The 19,561-nt window shown below is 58.2% G+C and overlaps 1 protein-coding gene across 6 annotated transcripts in view; it reads right to left on the reverse strand.

Annotated features, from left to right (window-relative positions):
- LOC105711950 (uncharacterized) overlaps positions 1-19,335 on the reverse strand; it is a 53,094-nt gene extending 33,759 nt beyond the window's left edge. For 2 of the 6 annotated variants that reach the window (XR_010339353.1, XM_064368013.1), the window contains exons 1-3: positions 12,017-12,344; positions 10,208-10,357; positions 2,115-2,161 (exon numbers count right to left, since the gene is read on the reverse strand). Coding sequence is in view for 3 of the 6 variants with exons in the window: in XM_064368013.1 (XP_064224083.1) it covers positions 2,115-2,161; positions 10,208-10,357; positions 12,017-12,321 (502 nt within the window). In the remaining 3 variants the exon portion in view is untranslated. Of the gene's footprint in view, positions 1-2,114; positions 2,162-10,207; positions 11,741-12,016; positions 12,345-19,189 lie in introns of those variants that run through there. The other 4 variants (XR_010339354.1, XM_064368015.1, XM_064368014.1 and 1 more) reach the window with 4 other exon arrangements.
- Positions 19,336-19,561: the final 226 nt, after the last annotated feature.

Genomic DNA, 19,561 nt, shown 5'->3' on the forward strand with positions numbered 1-19,561 from the left:
GCAGATCATTCAAACTCACGGAGGGACTCAGAGCAACTCCCCTCCCTTCTCTGGACCTCTGTTTCACGCACACAACGAACAGAGCTGGATGAGACGCTGTCCAAGGCTGATTCTCATGAGTTTCTGCATGACAGTGTGTGAATGAGTATGTACGCGTGATCCCCAGGGGCTGCAGTATGGCCCGCACATTTATGCATACACACACAGAGGACCACCTCGGCCCCAGTCCTGGGCCCGGCTGTGCGATGTATATAGCAGGTAGACAGGTGTGTGCCTGATGATGAGAGGGGCGGAGCAGCACCTGCCCCGGGGCCCATCAGCTCCCAATCACAGGCTCTGCGGTCCGCACTCCAGGGGACACACTCGGCTCCGCTGGCACAGGTGTCCCTTGAACTGCCACCCTTGCACCTGGTCATGGGGCCTTCACAGCTGCCCACCACATATTGAGCACCTGAGCCTCACTGCACGGAATTCTCACAACAGCCCGGCCAAGGAAGGGCTGTTACCCTGTTTAACAGATGGGGAAACTGAGGCTCAGCTAGGTCAAGTCACTTGCTCAGTAAATGATCAGCCAGGAACTCAAATCAGGCCTGATCCCAAACTGCCACCCCTACCATGTGCCAGGACCTTCTTCCGGGACCACTCTCAAGGCTCAAATCAGGGAACCAGGCTGGCCCAGCCCTGCCCAATAACTGCCTTCCAGGGATTGCCAAGGGCACCCAACACAGCAAGGTGGTCAGGTTCAGATGGCCAGGTTCAAATCCCGATTTCATCACCAAGTCACTGTGTGACCGTGGGTAGGATCCTTAACTTCTCTGTTCCTCAGTTTCCCCATCTGTCAAGTAGGGATGGTGACAGTATCTATTTTGTTGGGTAGTTGTAAGAATTTTGCTAAGTTCTCTAAAGTTCTTAGAACAGTGCCTGGAACATGGTGTGATTTAGCGTTGTTGATAAAAGGAAGATATGATTCCCTTTGATTCTGTGAATGGCCTGACAATTGGGTCCCACAGAAGGTAAGAAGCAGAGCTGCGATTCAAAGGCTGAACTCAGGACTCCCTGTCCAGTGCTCTCTCCCTACAGCATCAAGGTACCTTCAGCTTGTCCAAGGACTGGCCCAGGCTTAGGCTCAAGGAGGAAAGACAGTCTGTGAGGAACTCTAAAGGGAGACAGGGATGGGAGCCACAGGCCAGGGCTAGATACTCATCTCCCCACTCTGTGCCTGGCACTCGCCTACTGGCCCCACCCTGAGCTCCAGAAGGCCCCTCACTCCTGTGGGCGCTCAAGGACCCTGTGAAGCTCCTGGGCCCTGAAGCAGCTCCCCGTAGCCCCGAGGAGCCCAAGCCCAGTGATCCTGGGACGCAGCAGGTGGACAACAGCAGGGAACAGTGTGGCCTCCCAGCACCTGCTACCACCTTCCAAGTCCCAGAGTGCTCTGTCCCCAGAGACAGCCGGGTTCCTGGCCCTAGACTCTCACACCTACCTTTCCCCAGGTCCCAGGGAGCCCACAGGCGGCAATCCCAGACAGAATGGGCTCCTACCTAAAGTACTCAGCCAACTTCAGGAGAAGCCCAGACATCCACCCTTAGCCTTGGAAGCAAATTCCCAAAAAACAGCCCACCCATGCCCCAGGGCAGCCTGCTGGGTCAGAGCGAGGGGCGCGATTCTGAAGTCAGGCACTTCAGATCTGAAGTTGGTGAAAGTGGAAAAAGTGCAAACAGCCCAGGCACCCACCACAGGGAAATGTCCTTTCAAGGAAAGCCCATTCCAAGGCGGATTCAGACCCAGGTCCCGCTGCACCCCTGAGGAGGGTGCTCAGGGTGCAGTCAGGGGCCGCAGGAGGGTGCAGGGCCAGCTGTGAGGAGAATCCCTCCTGGGTAAGAACAGATGGCATACATGTGTTTGTAGGTGCCAGGAAACACGGGCCAGTGACAGCCTCTGGGGAAGAGGCTTTGGGAACAGGCAGTGGCCCGTTCCTTTCTGCCGTGCATGCTGAGAGCATGTGTCAGTTCCCCAGGTAGAAGGGGGTTTGTCTATTTGCACATCGTTTTACATATACATGCTCCAAAAGCCAGCAAATGCACAAAGATCACCAGGGCGCACACGCACACACGCACCTGTCCATGTGTGCCCAGCTTCGGTCCAGCCAGCTCCCTCCTGCGGCCTGAGAGAGAGAGAGAGAGAGACGGGTGGCTGCAGCAAACAGATGGGGCAGGGCCAGAGAGACGGGTCAGCAGACAGAGACAAAGAGACAGGTAGAGAGACAGAAAGAGAATGCAGGAGCTCATCCCCAGGGTGATCCTGCTCAGAACAGCCTCTTCAGGCTGGTCCAGGGGCTGCAGGAAGTGAAAGCGCCCAAGAGGAAAGCCAGGAACCCCGGGTCCGCCCTCAGCCTGGTCACTCGCTGTGGTGTAGCTCCGAGCCAGCGCCTCACCTCTCTGGGCTGCAGCCTGCCCACAAGTGCAGGCAGTGGCAGGGAGACCTGCTGGCTCCGACCCTCCAGCACTCCAGGGTCCCGGTTCCCCGTCAAGCCCCCGCTTCCCCTCTCCCCAAATGGTCCTAAGGACAGAGTCCAGGTTGGCGGCCATCTCAGCCCATCCAGGCACCCACTCTCAAAGCCCCTCCCGCTCCTGCCATCAGCCGCAGCACCAAATCGGAGAGGGGCAAGCCGGGCACTGACCGGAAGCCGCGGGCGTAGATACCGCTGTCTTCCTGCCTCATCTCACCTAATCCCCATCACAGCGCGCATCCCATTCTACCACATGAAGGAACCAAGGCTCGGAGGATGATCAGGCCAGAGCCCTGAGGCCAGCAGGGGATTAATATGAATGAGCTGGGATGGAACCTATGCGTCTACTCCAAAGCCCATCGGCTCCTTCCTCGACATCCTGTTCAGCAGGCAGCAGGAGGGGCCACAGAGGCAGACACCTCACATTTCCTGACCCAGCACCCAGACCCGGGACTCCACAGGCCCCAGCCTGTCTCCAGCAGCCTCAAAGGTGATGCTAGAATGGCCCCTGAAGCCCTGCCTCCCTGCTCCGACCACCAGGAAAGCCGGCAGCAAGCCCAGGGCTGGCATTCCTGAACACTCCCTGCACGCCAGGAGTGGCACCAAGCGCCTCATAACGTCACCCTTGGGGGGTGGGTACTACTTTTATTTCTGTTTGACAGGTGGGGACACAGAGGCACATATAGGTGGGGCAACTCGTCATAGGTAGAATCGGGAACCTACAGCTGGGCCCGAGGGCTTGATCACTGCGTTACCCTGTCCTGCAGCCCGGGAGCTTTCCCACTCTGACCTGCCACCCCCAAGCCAAGGAGTGTCTCACAGGACAGCAAAGGCCTCACCCTAGAAGCTCTGCTTAGGTCAAGGGCCCTTGACCCACCACCACTGGGGCACGCCAGTGCCCACCCCTCTCTGCAGCCCATCTCCTCTCAGGATGAGGCTTGGGATCCTGGAAGGCCCCCACCTCCATCCTTGAGTCCCAGCCCAGAGTGAGGAGGGGAAGGGAAGAAGGTCTGTGTCTCCCCACAAACCTCAGACAGTGTCCTCCGGGGCAGGGGCTGTCCTCTGCCTGAGCTCCAGAGAGAGTGGGGCAGGCAAGGCTCACACAGCAAGCGGGAGGCAGGAAGGGGCCCACAACCCCTCATCTCTGCCGCCCAGCTCGGTCCAGAGGGCACCCTACCTCCTATGCTGGGTGGGTTGGGCTGTGACCCAGTGTGGAGACAAGGGTGGGGCTATGGGTTCTCAGTAGCTTCTAGAACTCCTCAGGCCCTACAATGCAGCCCCTGGCAACCCTGTGGGCCTACTATGTACAGATAGTCCTATCTCCAACCCTATTTCACTCCATCCCCTCCAGGAGCCTGGCAATATCCCCATTTCACAGATAAGCAAAGTGAGACCAGGGCATGTGACCACTCAGGCATGAGATCTAACTCACGATGCCTGCTTCCCACCACCAAACAGGGCTTCCTGCAGCCCCTGCCCCAATCCAACCACTCCCAGTCCTCAGGGATTGCCTCTTCCAAAAAGAGTCTTCCCTGAGCTCCAGGAACCTCCACTCAGTGGACCACCTCTCCTCCGACATTTGGAAAGCAGACTGAGGCCAGGTACAGTGGTTCATGACTGTAATCCCAGCACTTTGGGAGGCCGAGGTGGGTGGATCACCTAAGGTCAGGAGTTCGAGACCAGCCTGGCCAACATGGTGAAACCCTGTCTCTACTAAAAATACAAAAAAGTTAGCTGTGCATGGTAACGCTCATCTGTGATCCCAGCTACTTAGGAGGCTGAGGCAGGAGAATCACTTGAACCCAGGAGGTGGAGGTTACAGTGAGCCAAAATCGTGCCACTACACTCCAGCCCGGGCAAGAGAGCAAAATTCCATCTCAAAAAGAAAAAAAAAAAAAAAAAAAAACAAGCAGACTGAGCCCAGCACACCCACAGTGCCTCCACCCTCCGACTGGGGCTCCTGGGAGTTGAGGCTCTATCTCCCTCAGACAGGTAACTCACCTTCCCAAAGACTAGGAGGTCAGGAGGGTATGACCCCTCCTCCAGCACCCCCATCCATACAGCCCCCCACCGGATGGCAGGACTCTGACCCAAAGGGCCAAGCAGGACCCCAGGCCACACCTCAGCCCCTGCTCTCCCTTCTTCCTGGTGAGCTTCCAGGCCTGGCCAGTGCCAGGCAGGCTACCCCCCCACCACCAGGCCCTGTCCATGAATCCCACCTCTGTTGGGCACCACAGACCCCCCTTTCTCCTCCCCAAACAAATGGGGTGTTGAGCAAGGCATCAGGATAGCCTCACACAAGGCCAGATCTATTCTCTGGACTGGCGCGGCTGCCAGCGGGGTGGGCAGCCAGGCTGGGGGAGCGGCCTGTCCCTTCCACAGCCCCTCCAGGTCCAGCTTCTGCCACTGGGGGCCCAGCACTCTAAGCTCATCCTGGCAGGGCTGGGAGCAGCAGCTCCCTCCCCAGGTGACCCAGGAGTGGGTCTGGGCCAGGAGTCCCTAACCATGCTCCCCACTTCCTCCTCTCTCCCTTCCCCTGACACAGCATGGGCAGGGACCTCCTGGTGCAGGTCCAAATCCCTGCTCTGCACCCGGGAAGAAAATCTCCCCAGGCCTCCGTCTGGTCATTTGTAACCGGCTGTGACAAATGTGCAGGGGCTGCTGCGGCCACAGAAGGGGTGGGGTCCAGTCAGAAAAGCCGAGCACAGAAGAGGTGCTCAATCCCAACCTGGTTTTCTCTCACCTTTATTCCCTCTTCTGGCCTAGAGGGATAAGAGGCGGGGCTGGCAGAAGTGGGGGTGAGAGGGCACAGGCTGGCAGGGCAGAAAACCACCTGTCCCAGGCACGTAAAATGTTGCCTATTCAGAAGCCAAAGTCTCAAACCCCTCTACAGCCGGCAGTGAGGCCTCCTAAGACTAGGCTGGTGAAGGCTCCCAAGACCCCACAGCCAGCCTGGGCAACACAGTGAGACCTCATTTCTACAAAAAAAAAAAAAAAAAAAAACAATTAGCTGGGCGTGGTGGCATGCGCCCATAGTCCCAGCTACTCAGGAAGCCAAGATGAGTGGATCACTTGAGCCCAGGAGGTCAAGGCGGCAGTGAGCCATGACTGCACCACTGCATTCCAGTCCAAGTGACCGAGCAAGAGCCTGTCTCAAAAAAAAAAAAAAAAACATCCCACAGCCCATTAATGGTGACACTGGGGAGAAGGCATCAGAGCCAAGCCATAAATCAAAGCTCAAAGCCCACTGCCTCCTAGAAGCCAGCCTAGATAGTATCCCGATTTTACAGACAAGTAAACTGAGGTACACAGCACTTAAGTAATTTGCCTGAGGACACACAGCTAGTGAGCGTCTCGATTGATTTCTTCTGACGATTCAGGCTGCTACCAAAAGCTGTTCATTACGGCACAAGCATTCCCTGTCTAAGAACCTTCTGTGATTTTGACTCTGCATCCAGAGTCAGGTCCCAGTTCTTTAGCCAGAAATGCAAGACCTCCCAACAAGTTGGTATAGAGCAGCAGAAGACAGGACTGGACCTCAGGTCAAATGCCAAGCCTGCCACCCACATCCTGCTGTGTACCCATGGCAACTTACCAGGCCCCTCTGGCCTCACCGTCCTCTTGTATAAAATGGGAATAACAAGACTGACCTCCCAGAGTGGCTGGTGGGGTTACCTATCCCACCAGCCATATGTGTGTGAGCATTCACACATATTTACTGAACATCTACTATGTGCCAGGGCCCATTCAAGGCACTTGGGATAGAGCAGAGAACAAGACCAAAAAAGCTGCCTTCAGGGAGCTGACACCCTACAGGGGTGGGAGGGCAGAGAGCAAGCAAGCAAATAAAACAGCATTAAATTTTGTTCAGAGCTCTAAGAAAACAGAGGCAGGAGGCCAAGAGCAAAGGACAGGGTGGTCAGGGAGGACTTCCCTGAGGAGGTGACAATTAACCAGAACAGGAGACAGCCATGCACTGAGCCAGGGCACCAGCAGTGAGCACAGAAGGAAGAGCAAGGTCAAAGGCCAGTGAATCCAGTGAGATTGGAACCCATGCGAAAACGCCTGGCACATAGCAGATGCTCAATAAACTGCAGCTGTCAGCATTATGGCTGTACACCTCTCAAACCCCTTGCTCCTTGCATTCCTCCCCTGGAAACCAGGTTGCTATACAGCTTGTGGTTCATCCTAGTTCTCTTCCATATCCCTTCATTCACTTAAAGTAACCCCGCTTCTACTGGTAGTCCTCCCATTTTGCAGGTGAGAAAACTGAGGTTCCCAAGATCCCATAGCGCATAAATGACAGCATCGGGACATGAACCTAAGTCTAGTGCTCTCAAACCCCATGTTCCTGGCAGCCTTGGGCAGTCTCACTTACAAAGTGCACTCACTACATTCCCCCTTCCCATCCCAAGACAGCTCAGGCTGTCAGAAAGTCTCCAGCATGAGCCGAGCTCTCAGCCTGCCCTTTGAGGCCACCCAGGACAGCCCTCTCTCCTCCTTCCCAGGCCACCTGACATGTTAGCAGTTGCCACCTGGAGCACCTCCCAGTGCCAAGCCCTGTGCCTTACTTTGTCCCCTGGCCTTGCACTAGCAAGGTGAAGTGGGGATTCTTATCACCCCCATTGTACAGGTAAAGAAACTGAGGCCCGGAAAGGTGGAGAAACATGCCCAGGGACACCAGCCAGGAAAGCGGCAGTGTTGGGATTTGAACTCAGGCCCTCATCACTTAAAAGACAGTCATCCATCACTTCCCAGGCCTCTCAAATGGCCCTCTTTGGGCATCTCCCTCAGTCCCCTGCCTGGCCTGTCCCCCTGGTGATGCCAAAATGGTAGACAGGGCAGGCTTCCTTCCCCTGACTCCATTATTCTCAGGGTACCACCAGCCACGTGCCTGGAACACCACACCCTAGGCCAGGGCTGGCTGAGCAGCTCAGGGCACCCGAGTCCCACAAAAGAGACCAGTGGGCAGGGACTCAGGCAACAGCTGTGGGGACAGGGTTCGCCTGATTAAAGTGCACACACAGGCCCTGGGGCAGGCGGGGCAAGAGCACCAGAGAGGGAGCCTCCCACACCTGGCTCCATCCTGGCTCAGCCTCCGGGGCACTATGTGCCTATCAGGCCACACCTGGCTCCATCCTGGCTCAGCCTCTGCGGCACTATGTGCCTATCAGGCCACACCTGGCTCCATCCTGGCTCAGCCTCCAGGCACTATGTGCCTATCAGGCCACACCTGGCTCCATCCTGGCTCAGCCTCCAGGCACTATGTGCCTATCAGGCCACACCTGGCTCCATCCTGGCTCAGCCTCTGGGGCACTATGTGCCTATCAGGCCACACCTGGCTCCATCCTGGCTCAGCCTCCAGGCACTATGTGCCTATCAGGCCACACCTGGCTCCATCCTGGCTCAGCCTCCGGGGCACTATGTGCCTGTCAGGAGGTTTTCTGCCTTTCTGGCCCCATTCCTGTTACCATGAACTCAGGACCATACTCCCACCGCTAAGGGTCATGGGGAAGAGTACGATGCCACAGAACTCTAGTGAGATCTGGCTGCCCCAAGCGAGTCAGAAAATCATTTTGAAACGATTTTTTTTTGAGACGAAGTCTCAGTCTGTCACCAGGCTGGAGTGTAGTGGTACAATCTTGGCTCACTGCAACCTCCACCTCCTGGGTTCAAGTGATTATTCTACCTCGACCTCCCAAGTAGCTGGAACTACAGGTGCGCACCACCATGCCTGGCTAATTTTTGTATTTTTAGTAGAGACGGGGTTTCACCACGTTGGCCAGGATGGTCTCAATCTCCTGACTTTGTGATCCACCTGCCTTGGACTCCTAAAGTGCTGAGATTACAGGCGTGAGCCACCACGCCCAGCCTTTAAAATGATTTTTAAAGGTAATGATGATGGTGGTCATGGTGGTTCCCAGTTACTGAGAGTCTATTACCTACCAGCAGCCACACGAGGGACATCACATCCATGAGCCCAAATAACAGCCACCCTGTTATTTTACAGAGGGGGAAACTGAGGCAAGAGGTTCTCCACCGTAAAACCCAGAGCCAGATTGCAAACCAAGAACTTGGTGCTCACCTATGTGGCTTCCTGTTGTTAAAATTTGAATGAAATGCTACTTCAGGAAAACCCCTGGGGACTAGGGGGAGAGAAGGGACTCAACAGTGTCAGAGAGACAGGCTCCCCAGGGAAGGAGTTAGGCCTGCTGAGTCGGGCACTCATGGAGGGAGATGCCCCCAGAGCATGCCTGCTGTGTGACCTTGGGCAAGTCACTTCCCCTGTCTGATACTTCAAAGGCAGGTACCAATGCTGGGCTCCCCAGAGAACGGCACTGGGTCAACAGGTCCTCAGCAAACATGAAGGATGGGGACAGAGTCACTATGGGGACAGTCACTTGGGGGCAAGAAAGGAGCATGTGCCCAGATGAGAGACTCGTGTGATCACAAGGCCCTGGGGAGTGGGAGGGCTCAAGGAGGCAGAAGTGGGAAGATCATGGCCATAGAAGTGGGAAGGAGGACTGGGTGGAGGTGCTGGGAGGATGCATGCGCTGGTGCAGCAGGGTCTCCAGTCTGTCCGCAGGGACAGGCAGGATAAGCACAGACCCGCCCGCTGTGCCTCACTGCCCACCCCTCAGCCACCAAGAAGTCCCACTTCAGCCTGTGACAGCAACACCAAGTCCCTACAGCAGCCCTTCCCCCACCACACCTCCTCGTCCTCCAGGGAGCGCCCACCACCCTGCACAAGCCCCTCCAGGGCGCCAATCACTATCCCTTTCCTGGGGACCTCCAACACCTCGACAGCCACAGCCCTTCCACGTGGGGACCACCACATCTTGGAGACAGCATCTCCCTATCCTTAGCAACCACCAACACTGTGCGCAGCCAGCCAGCCTCCTTCCTGTGTCTCCTCCTCTCTCCACGGAGACCACAATGCCACAGAGGCGGCTCCCTCTCCACAGCAACCACCGTCACTCAGCGCCGCCTGGACAACAGTTCCCTCCACGTGGCCACCACCAACAGAGCCTCGGTGACAGCCCCAGCCTCTCCTTTCCTCTCCAGAGCAGCCACCGGCCCAGCCAGGATGGAGCAGCTCCTTCTGCCTGCGTGTCTGCCTGCTTGCGGCCTCCTAGTGCCAGACGGCTCTCCCTGCGCCTCCAAAATTCAATGACACAGGATCAGGCCCCACTTCAATTCCACTGGTGTTTTCCCCTCCTCCCGGCTCACTCCCAGCCCCTGTCTCTGCAATGGGAAGACCCCCACCTGAGACCCCCACCATGCTCTCCCAGGCCTTCCCCTGGAAGCTGGCTCTCCACCCCCAGCAGGTGCACAGATGCCCCCTGCCCTGTTGGGGTGCAGACTAGGCCTGGCTCAGCCTCTCCACCAGGTGATGGGCAGGAGCTGGGGTCCCTGAGCCAGCAGGGGCTTCCAGCCCACCCTCCTCAGTGAACCTGACTTAGCCCCCAGCAGGCCTGCCACTCTGCAGGCTGCCTCACAGGCCCTGTGGAAGGACAGCTAGGTGGGAGGGGTGCCCACGGCTGGGGGCAGGGGCTGGGCCCGCAGGAAGGAAAACACAGGAGCCTGAGGCTGGGACACATTACAGGTTTGCAAGGCCAGGTCATGTGAGTTGTGCCCACAGACACACACACACACACACACACACACACACACACACAGGCAAAAGGACCCTGTCCTTACCAGATATCTGCAGCAGAGGAGGCCCCTCCGGCACTGTCCCCAACCTGGGTCTCAGAAAGGTCTCCCAGACAGCAGCAGCAGCAGTAGCAATGAGATCTCAGGTCCTGGCCCAGCTCGGGTGGCAGCAGCTCCTCACCAAGTCCTCTCCTTCTGCAAGGAGGCGAGGGGGAGAGAGGGGCGGGAGGGAGAGAAGGGGAGGAGAGGGAGGGGGGACAGCAGGAGGGAGGGAGGAGGGAAAATGCTGAAGTCTTGAAGGGTACACTCACTTCTTTCTTGGGTTTCCCATGGCAACCGAATATACCACAAATGAATATCAGGGTGAGACAGAGGGAGGAGGCAAAGGGAGAGCAGGGATGGAGGGAGATGGAGGGAGATGGAGGAGAGATGGAAAGAGAAAGAGATAGAGAGATGGGGGAGATGGATCGGGGAGAGATGGGGAGATGGGGAGATGCAGAGAGAGATGGAGGCAGAGACGTGAAAGCACAGAGATGAAGAGATAGGGGAGACGGATCGGGGAGAGATGGGGAGATGGGGGAGACAGATCAGGAGAGATGGGGAGATGGGGGAGACGGATCGGGAACAGATGGAGAGATGCAGAGAGAGATGGAGGCAGAGACGTGAGGGCACAGAGATGGAGAGACGGGGCAGGGAGAGAAGAGATGGAGGTAGAGGCAGAGGGACGATGAGGCAGGAGAAAGGGAGGGCTGTGGCTTCCCATCGTAACCCATGGGCTCAGGGGCCAGGGGAGAGGCCAGAGGTCACAGGGCTTCTTTCAGGCCCTTGGCAGGAGGAGCAGGCACAGATGGGTAAGTTTTCTGGGAACGAAGGGGCCCCCACTCCCACCCCTCCACCTTGTCCCACACTCCCTACTGGGCTCCACAGCCTGGAGGTGCCTCCCGAGTCACATCCCAGCCTCACACCCCACTCACAGCCACGGTCACACATGTCACACCCACATGTGTGTGCACACACACCCCACACTCCCGTGACATGCAGTCCCCACACAGCCCTCGCCCCCTCCATGCCCAACCACCCCCTCTCCTGTCGGTCACTCGGATCACCAATGCCGCCCACTGCCCTCACCAGCCAGGCCCAGGGAATAAAGACACCCTCGCCCTCGGCACATCCTCTCCTCTTCAGAACTCTGCCAGGACTGGCACATGCCTTCCCCTATGTGCCTAGCCTGTGCCCCACCAGGTGTGATGCCTCTCCCTCACCTTCCCGCCATATGGGCTCACACACAGCCTGAGAGCACAGTACCTGGCTGACCTCCACCTGCACAGACCGGCGCTCCCAGACAGACGGGCCTCGGCGGAACCTCGCCTCCATCTGCGCGCACACATGCACACACACACTCAGCTCTTCCCGAAGAGGCCCCTCTCGCTGTCCGGCCCGGCACTCCACCAGCCCAGATGGTACTCTTGGCCCTCCTCCGCAGGCAGGGGTTCACACCCCCTCGGCATTGCCATTCACAAACATATGTAGACCCACCAAGCGCTGGCAGCCAGCAGCGCCCTACGGAAAATAAACACACACTTGGGCCTCCCCTCCCCCACCTCCCTCGCTGCCTCAACTCCCTCGCCCCCACCCAAAGGCAGAGAACTAGAAGGGCCGACTGCCTCCAGGAAAGGCTCCCAGGCCTAGCTGGGGGCACACAATTGACCCTGCACCCCTCAGCCAGCAGGGATGGGAAAGCACCCCAGAGGCACACACTATACCCAAACACACACACCCCAGTCGTCCCAGAGCACACCCAGACAGAAGCCACACAGGACATCCCACCGCTGCAGAGAAACGCGCATCACAGACCCGAAGACCCCATGGGCCCAGAGACCAAGGTGCACGGCACACAGCTGAACCAGCACACAGGGACGCCCCACGCAGACACACTCCTCAACACGCAGGCCCACGCTGGTGCCAAAATGCATGGCGCCACTGCACAGACGCACGAACCAGGGGCACCCTGGACTGCCCCTCCCCAGGCTCCCCAAACACACCCAGAAAAACGTGCCCAGGGGCACGGGGCCCCCAACATAGACACACGCCGAAACATACATGCTCCAAGCATGCCCACACGCAGGGAACCACTCCCGGACACACGTGCCAATGCACATGTCCCCACACACCCCCAGCACAGCCACACCTGCACGCCACAGCGCTCCCGGGAAGTTCACGCGGCGCGTCCCCATGCCGTCCACACCCACCTGGCACACACGCCCCCCTCGCCAGCAACTCGCCAGGTCCCGGCTCGGGCCGCCCCCTTTGCCCCTGCCGGCAGCTTTCGGATCCCTCGCACCGCGCAGAGCCCAGAGGCTGCGAAATTGGCTGCGAGCGTCAGCGGCTGCGGCTGCGGCTGCAAATTCTAAACACAGGCAAGGAAGGCGGAGAGCGGGGCCAGCCGGGAGCAAGTTCTGGAGGCTGGCGGGGCGGGCTGCGGCCGGCGGGGGACCACCGTGCAAGGGTGGAGAGCGCAGCGGGGTCGGCGCGGGGGGCGGTGCGGCCCCGGCGGAGCTCCGAGCACGCGCTCTTGCCCCCACTGCTCCGGTTCCGCGGAAGTCCCCGCCCGCCCCCTCCTAGGGCCCCGCCGCCACCGCGCACCCACCCCGTGCGCCCCCGGGACGGACACGCCCGCCGCCCGCCAGACCCAGGTCTGCCTCCACCAAGTGGATGCACTGCATCGAGCCACCGCTACGCGGCTCTGCGTCGCCTCCTCCAGGATGCCTCCTCTGCTCTTCGCCCTCCTCGCCGCTTCTCTGCCCTCACCTTCACCTTGGCCTCTGGCCTCTGTTCACAGGCACAGCCGCAAGCTCAGCTCCACCGGCGCCCTCGCTCCACAGGAAGGGAGAAGGAGGTCATTTCGCCCTCTGCGAAGTGCTAGAGCAGGCCCCCTCCAGCCCCACTTCATCCCGATCACACTTTAGGCTGCTAACGTGCCTAGCGCTGGCAGCTGTGCAGCCTCGAACCCGTGACCGCACACTCTGCCTCTGATTCCTCCTCTGTGCAACAGGAATGATGTAGAGGGGCGTTATGAGGATTTAATGAGGGGCTCTTTACACAGGCTTAGAGCAGCAGGCAATGAACACGGAAGATGATTAGTCAGTATTATTAGTATAGGCCCGTCTTGCTGCTGTGGCACCGAAGCTTAGGCACTTCTCTGAGCTCAAACTCCTCCTCTGGAAAATGAGGATGGCTTTGCTGGCTCGGGAGGATTCTGGGAGGAGTCTCAGAGACCCCGGGGAACATGCAGCTGCCATCCAACCAGCAAATGTGGGTGAATTAATCTTCGGGAAAGCATTAAAATTGCAAGTTCCTGGGCCCCTCATCGACTCTCCCAATCAAAATCTGAGTGGATCGGGCCCAAGCATCTGCATTTTAACCAATGCCCAGAGATTCTAATGCCCACTGACAAAAAAGATATTGCTCAATTTCTTGGCACAGCATGGATAGTCTGGTGTGGTTGATCCTCAAACTACATGTCCAGACTCCTCTTCTCAAAATCCACTCTGGGCTTCCCCACCTCTGGGCCCCTGCTCACACCATCACCCCATCTGGCACGCCCCCACCCAGGGGCAGCCAGGACCTCTTTCACAATCCTCCGGCCAAAATCAAACAACATAAGAGAGAGTGCCTTGCCCAATATCTGGCAGGTAGCAGGTGCACAATCAAGGGAGTTCTGCAGAGCCCAGAGCAGAAGTCGGCGCAACCTCTCCAGCCCTTCCCGGGAGGCTCGCTCCACACCTGGCTTCCAGCCTGCAGCAGCAACCCACTCTCAGTCAGGTCACAGAGGAACAAGAATCACCTGTCAAGCAAGCCCCACTGTGTGCAGACCCCATGCTGGCCACCTGCCAGAGGTGCCTGTGCCCCACCTCTCCTTCAGGGCCCTGAGCTCCGCCAGGCAGGAGCTCCTCTCTGGGGGTTCCTGCCTGAGCTCCAGGACACAGCATTTCTCCCTGGGTGAAACATGCTAATAAGAGTGTGTGTGCCCCTGCTGTCTGAATGCAAAATGCAGCGATCTGTCCTCGGTAGCACGTAGATGAAAGGAATTTGTTTAATAAGTATTTTTTGAGGGCCTACCAGTCTCTGCCTGCACAGAGCTGACACGCAGTGGGATAAATAGACGGGAAATAGGCAGATGCAGGAAATCCCCTGGGGAATGAGAAGGGCCAAGAAGGGAGGGAGGCAGGTAGGTTGACCCCACAGCCTCTGTCTCTCCAAGATTCAGGAATAATTGGAGGGGGAGAGGGATGACAGACAGGTCAAGGGAGGAAACTGAGTCAGGCCTGGGTCTTGGGACTAGACCCACAGCAGGCTGGTCAGGCAGGCCTTGGGATTCATTCCCTACTTCCTCCTGAGAGAGGTGGTGACCCGTATATACACACAGTCACACACACACAGACAAGCAAAGACACAGCCTACCCCCTCCTGGCCCCACTGCATGTTACAGCAGCCGGCAGAGGGTGCAGGCTGGCAGCTCCCAGGCCCTTCTCAGGCTTCCTTAGACCCCAGCAGTTCCCATGCACTTCAGGGGGTGAAAAGGGTAGGAAGAAAACAGACACATGCACAGTGCAGACCCCCTCCAGGAGGCCGGGAATGAATGGAGGGGGCAGATGGGAAGGGGCAGGAAAAGAGTGGCATCCTGTGTGTCACACAGGTGGCCTTCTCTTACCTAACCTTTAGTGTGACCTTTAGGACAACCCGGAAGGGTTAGGAGTTCATTTTTTGTTTTGTGTTTTGTTTAGGTTTGGTTTTTTGGCCAGGCTTGGTGGCTCACACCTGTAATCCCAGGACTTTGGGAGGCAGGTAGATCACAAGGTCAGGAGTTCAAGACCAGCCTGGCCAATATGGTGAAACCCCGTCTCTACTGAAAATACAAAAATTAGCTGGGCATGGTGGTGCCCGCCTGTAATCCCAGCTACTGGGGAGGATTTTTTTTTTTTTTTTTGAGACGGAGTCTTGCTCTGTCACCCAGTGGCACAATCTTGGCTCACTGCAACCTTGGCCTCCTGGGTTCATGTGAGTCTCCTGCCTTAACCTCCCAAGCTCTCCTGACCTCAGGCGATCCACCCACCTCGGCCTCCCAAAGTGCTGGCATTACAGGCGCGAGCCACCGCGCCCAGCCAAGAATTCGGTACTTTTGTCTCCACTTCGAATTGAGGAAACAGGGCCTCGGGGAGGGGAAGCAACTTGCCCAGGACACATACCCAGGAGGAAAAGAGGCAGGATTTGGAGCCCTGGAGAGAACCTGGGCCCCTGCCCTTTCCACAAGCAAGACGGCTAGGAAGGGGGGAGTCCAGGGGACCACAGCTGAGGCCATGACAGACTCGGGACCTGAGGAAAATACTGATCCTGGAGCAGCCTCCCCACTGTCACGAGGTGGGGGTTGGGGGTCTCCAAGCACTGCTGTGTGAGGCACTGTGGAGGGCCAGGGAGCAAGGGGCTGCCTTTGGGGACATCCCATCCCTGTGGGGAAGAGGCGCAGGAGGAATGGGATGGGGGGATTGGGACGCAGCACCGCCTTGAGGCCCCTCCTTTCCTGTCTGTCCTTGCAGCCACAGCAAAGGGCTTCCCCGGTCCCCAGCTTCCCTAGGGCAGGGTCACTGCACCCATTTACACATGAGCAAAGCAAGGCCCAGAGCGGTCCTTCAGTGAGAGGAGTATGCCAAGAGGTAGAGGCCTCCAGGCCCACCTAGCAGTGCAGTTTAACAGCCAGTGGTGCTGATGCGAGAGTCTCCCTTGGGGGTTCCAGTCCTGGTTCCATCGCTGTGTGGCTCTGGACTGGTCTGTAACCTCTCTGTTTGTCTTCAAAATGAGAAATAATTATAGCTCCTACTGCAGCTGGCTTTTATAAACGAACGCCGCTTATAAAGAGCTTCAAACTGGGCCTGGCTCTCAGTAGGGGCTCAATAATATTAGCTGATATCATTATTATCACTATAATTATTACTTTTTCAATCCTCAGCATCGTGCAGCCAGCACCCGTCCTCTGGCACTGCAGGCATAAGCATGCCCGTCCCGGTGACTCTTCAGTCCTCAGGGCTTCTCTGGGGCTTTTCTGGGGACTGTCTGCAGAGCTAGGGGGAAGGAGAGAGGGCTCAATTATTCTAGCCCCCAGACACCATGTCCAGTAATCATGTCAATGCCTCTGCCCCAGGTGGTAATTGAGCAAGGAGAAGGTTAATTTAATTGGGGATTGGGCTGGGATGCCAGGAGGCAGAGGCTTGGGTTAACATTAACGCGGCTCCTGAAGAGGTCTGATCGTTAAGAAGGTCAGGCTTTGAAGCAATCCTGCTTCTCGGCCATCCACTCCGTGCAGCACACATGTCACAGTACGGGGCGGGCAGGGGCACTGAGAGAGAGGAGCTGGGCCCCCAGGCACTATGGCCGGAGCAGATGAGGGTAGCAGAGATGCGTGCCTCCCAGCCCTGCACACGCAGCTGTCACACTTTCACACCACAAAGCAACGTGCCACTGTCCTCTTACAGAAACGGGAGAGCTGACCCCTGTCACACACAGCCAGGATGCAGATGCGGCAGGGGTGTCACTGGAACCCGGTTCTGCTGCCCAAAACAGGCATCCTACAAGACCTCAGGGGCCATTGAGGAACTGGCATGGAGCCCCCAGCGACCGCCCCGGAAGTACCCCACTGGGGAAGGCTTGCAGCTGGTGTGCCCGTTTCTGTCACCCTGACTCTCTGTGGAGCTTGTGGGTAGAGGAGCAAGAGAGCACTGACCTGGGAGTCCAGAGCAGCCTCTCCTGGAGCCAGAGACCCCTTGGCCTTGGGCTCATCACCTGGCACCCGGCCCCCAATTCCTCATGGCGCCACATATATTCCTGAAATGACAGTGCCCTCCAGAAGGGACTGGGTCGTCAAATGTGTCTCCCTGCAGCCTCCAAGGGCAGGCGGGGAAGTCACATTAAATCAACAGACAGCTTATTCCACACCTCAGTGTCAAACCTCCACATAACAGCAGCCAGCCCACCCACCTCCAAAGACTGCCATGGAAATCCAAGGAAAGAAAAGAAAGTTCCTTACAAAGTTAGACTTAAACCAAAACAGGAAAGCAGCTACTCTGGGCTGGGGGGACAGGAAGTGAGGGGACAGAGCTCACATGGCCTGAGCCCCCATCATGTGCCAGGCACCAGCACCCGCACAACTGACAAGGCCCACGGTCTCCTCAACCCCCTTCACCTCTCTAACCCCCAGCCCGTGTTACAGAGGAGAGACTGAGGCTCAGAGAGGCTAAGGGAATGCTTAAATCACGAAACACAGAAAGTAGCAAAATGGGATTCGAACCAATGGTCTCAGGCTCCCTGCCTGTGGCCATTTTCTATTGTCACATGCACTGACACACTCACATACACACTCATGAAAGCACACACACCAGGGGTGGTGGACCTGGCTGGGCTGCGGAGGAAAACAGGGACTGGGGAGGTCAGATGGGGGGCTGCAGCATGTCGGGGCAGGGGAGGTGCACTATTCGGGGGCAGGCCTTAAGGAAAGGGGTCCCACGCCCACTCAGGACGCTGGGAAATGGGGCCTCTTGGGAGGGACCATCCACCCTAAGGCTTCATCCCTCTCCCCTTCCCACCCCTCATCCACAGGGGACATAACCACACCTGGCCACACACACACCCCTGACATCACACTCACAAACTCCAGCAGGGGGAAGCGACTCCCCGCAATACTGTCCCACTGACGTCACCTGCAGCCTGGAGCTTATGTCACACCTGAGGTTATCACTGACGTCACATACATACTTTTTCCTGATGTCCCCACAATTACTCCTTTCTTTCTGCCTAGGGGTTGATGGCCCAGAGGTGCCCACCTCCCCACACACAGCTGCAGGGCCCCCGGCTCACCAGGACAGCACCGGGGTCTGCGCACCTCTCATGGGACACACATTTGCACACATGAACAACCACATGCTTTGCTGGGGGCCCAGACGTGACACGTCCCACAGGTGGCCACGGGCCACGGGAACAGGGGTGTCAGCCAGGCATATACACACCCACACACGCACACACTCCAGTCCCGTCTCATGATGCAGCTCGCATATTAAAACGCCCCTCAGTAACGCCGGCCGGCAGTCTGCGCCCCACAGCTTCCACCACATTCCTCCAGGTGCTGCCAGAACCCTCCTCCCCGCAGCTTCTCGCCTCCGACAGCCTGGCCTGCTGACAGCGACAGCCGCAGCCCAGACACACACACACACTCTCTAGCCCAACACCTGTGTCTCAGCAAGGGACCAAGGCAGTGCCCTCCAGCCAGCCGACGAAGCTGCTGGGTAGGAGGAGTCCATGGGGAAGGGGCAAGCACAGAGCCCTGAGCTGCAGAAAGTGCCGAGTACCACGTTCCTCCCCAGCCGAGTGCATGGTCAGCACCACTGTCCCCTTCTCATCTCCCTCCTTGGGCATGCCTGACACATCACGGCTTGGCTTGGTGGCCTCTGTCTTGGACACAAGCTGCCCGAGTGTGTGGGTGTGTGAACACACACACACACACACACACACCAGCTCTCTTCCCTCCAAACATTCGGAGAAAACCCTGCCGGGTCACTGACAGTGTGTGTGTGTGCGCACTTGTACAGAGAGCAGGGTCCACACACACACACACGCACACACACACAGTGTGCACAATCCTCCCCACATGCACACAGCATCCCACTGGCCAACACACCCACCCCTCCCCCCTCCCCTAACAGCTGCTGGAGCCCACACAGGCACACACACACACACTGGCACGCACGTACATGCACGAGCGCGTACACACACACACACACACACCCCAACAGTGGCCCTGGCCCTGCCAGCTGCAGTCTCTGAGATATATGCTGCCTCCCCGGGCTGCCTCCCTCCCTGTCCCTGCCAGCGCCTCTACAAGGTCCCCACCCCCCAATTCTGGTCCTACCAACCCCACTGCCGACAAGCCCCACCCTGGTCCCCCTCCCCCGAGCAGACATCCACCCCGTCAACCCCTCTTACCAGCTAGAGGATGAATGCCTTGACCCGGCAGCACCCCGTGAAAGAGGGGGGTCAGGGACCCCGATTCGAAAAGATGGGGCAGAGAGGTGCAGTGTGGCACTGGCTGGCACAGCGTCCACCATCGAGCCTCTGCACCACCCCCAGAAATGCTCACCTCACCGACCGTCCTCCGTGTCCTCCCACCGCCTCCGCCCACCGCCGCCACCGCCACCACCGCTCGAGCAGGGTGGTCCCCTGGGGGTCTCACGGGGATCCCCCGACCCAGGAGACACTGGGGGTGGCTCTCCCCGTCTCATGCCCCCCTTCCGTGTCCCCCTCCAAGCCCCACCCCCACTGGCGGAGGGGGTGCCCTCCGGCTCCAGCCCCGACTCC

The sequence above is a fragment of the Aotus nancymaae genome, unplaced genomic scaffold, assembly GCF_030222135.1.
Source record: "Aotus nancymaae isolate 86718 unplaced genomic scaffold, 86718_ANA_hifiasm-v0.15.2.pri h1tg000076l, whole genome shotgun sequence".
In the NCBI taxonomy this organism is placed as follows: domain Eukaryota; kingdom Metazoa; phylum Chordata; class Mammalia; order Primates; family Aotidae; genus Aotus; species Aotus nancymaae.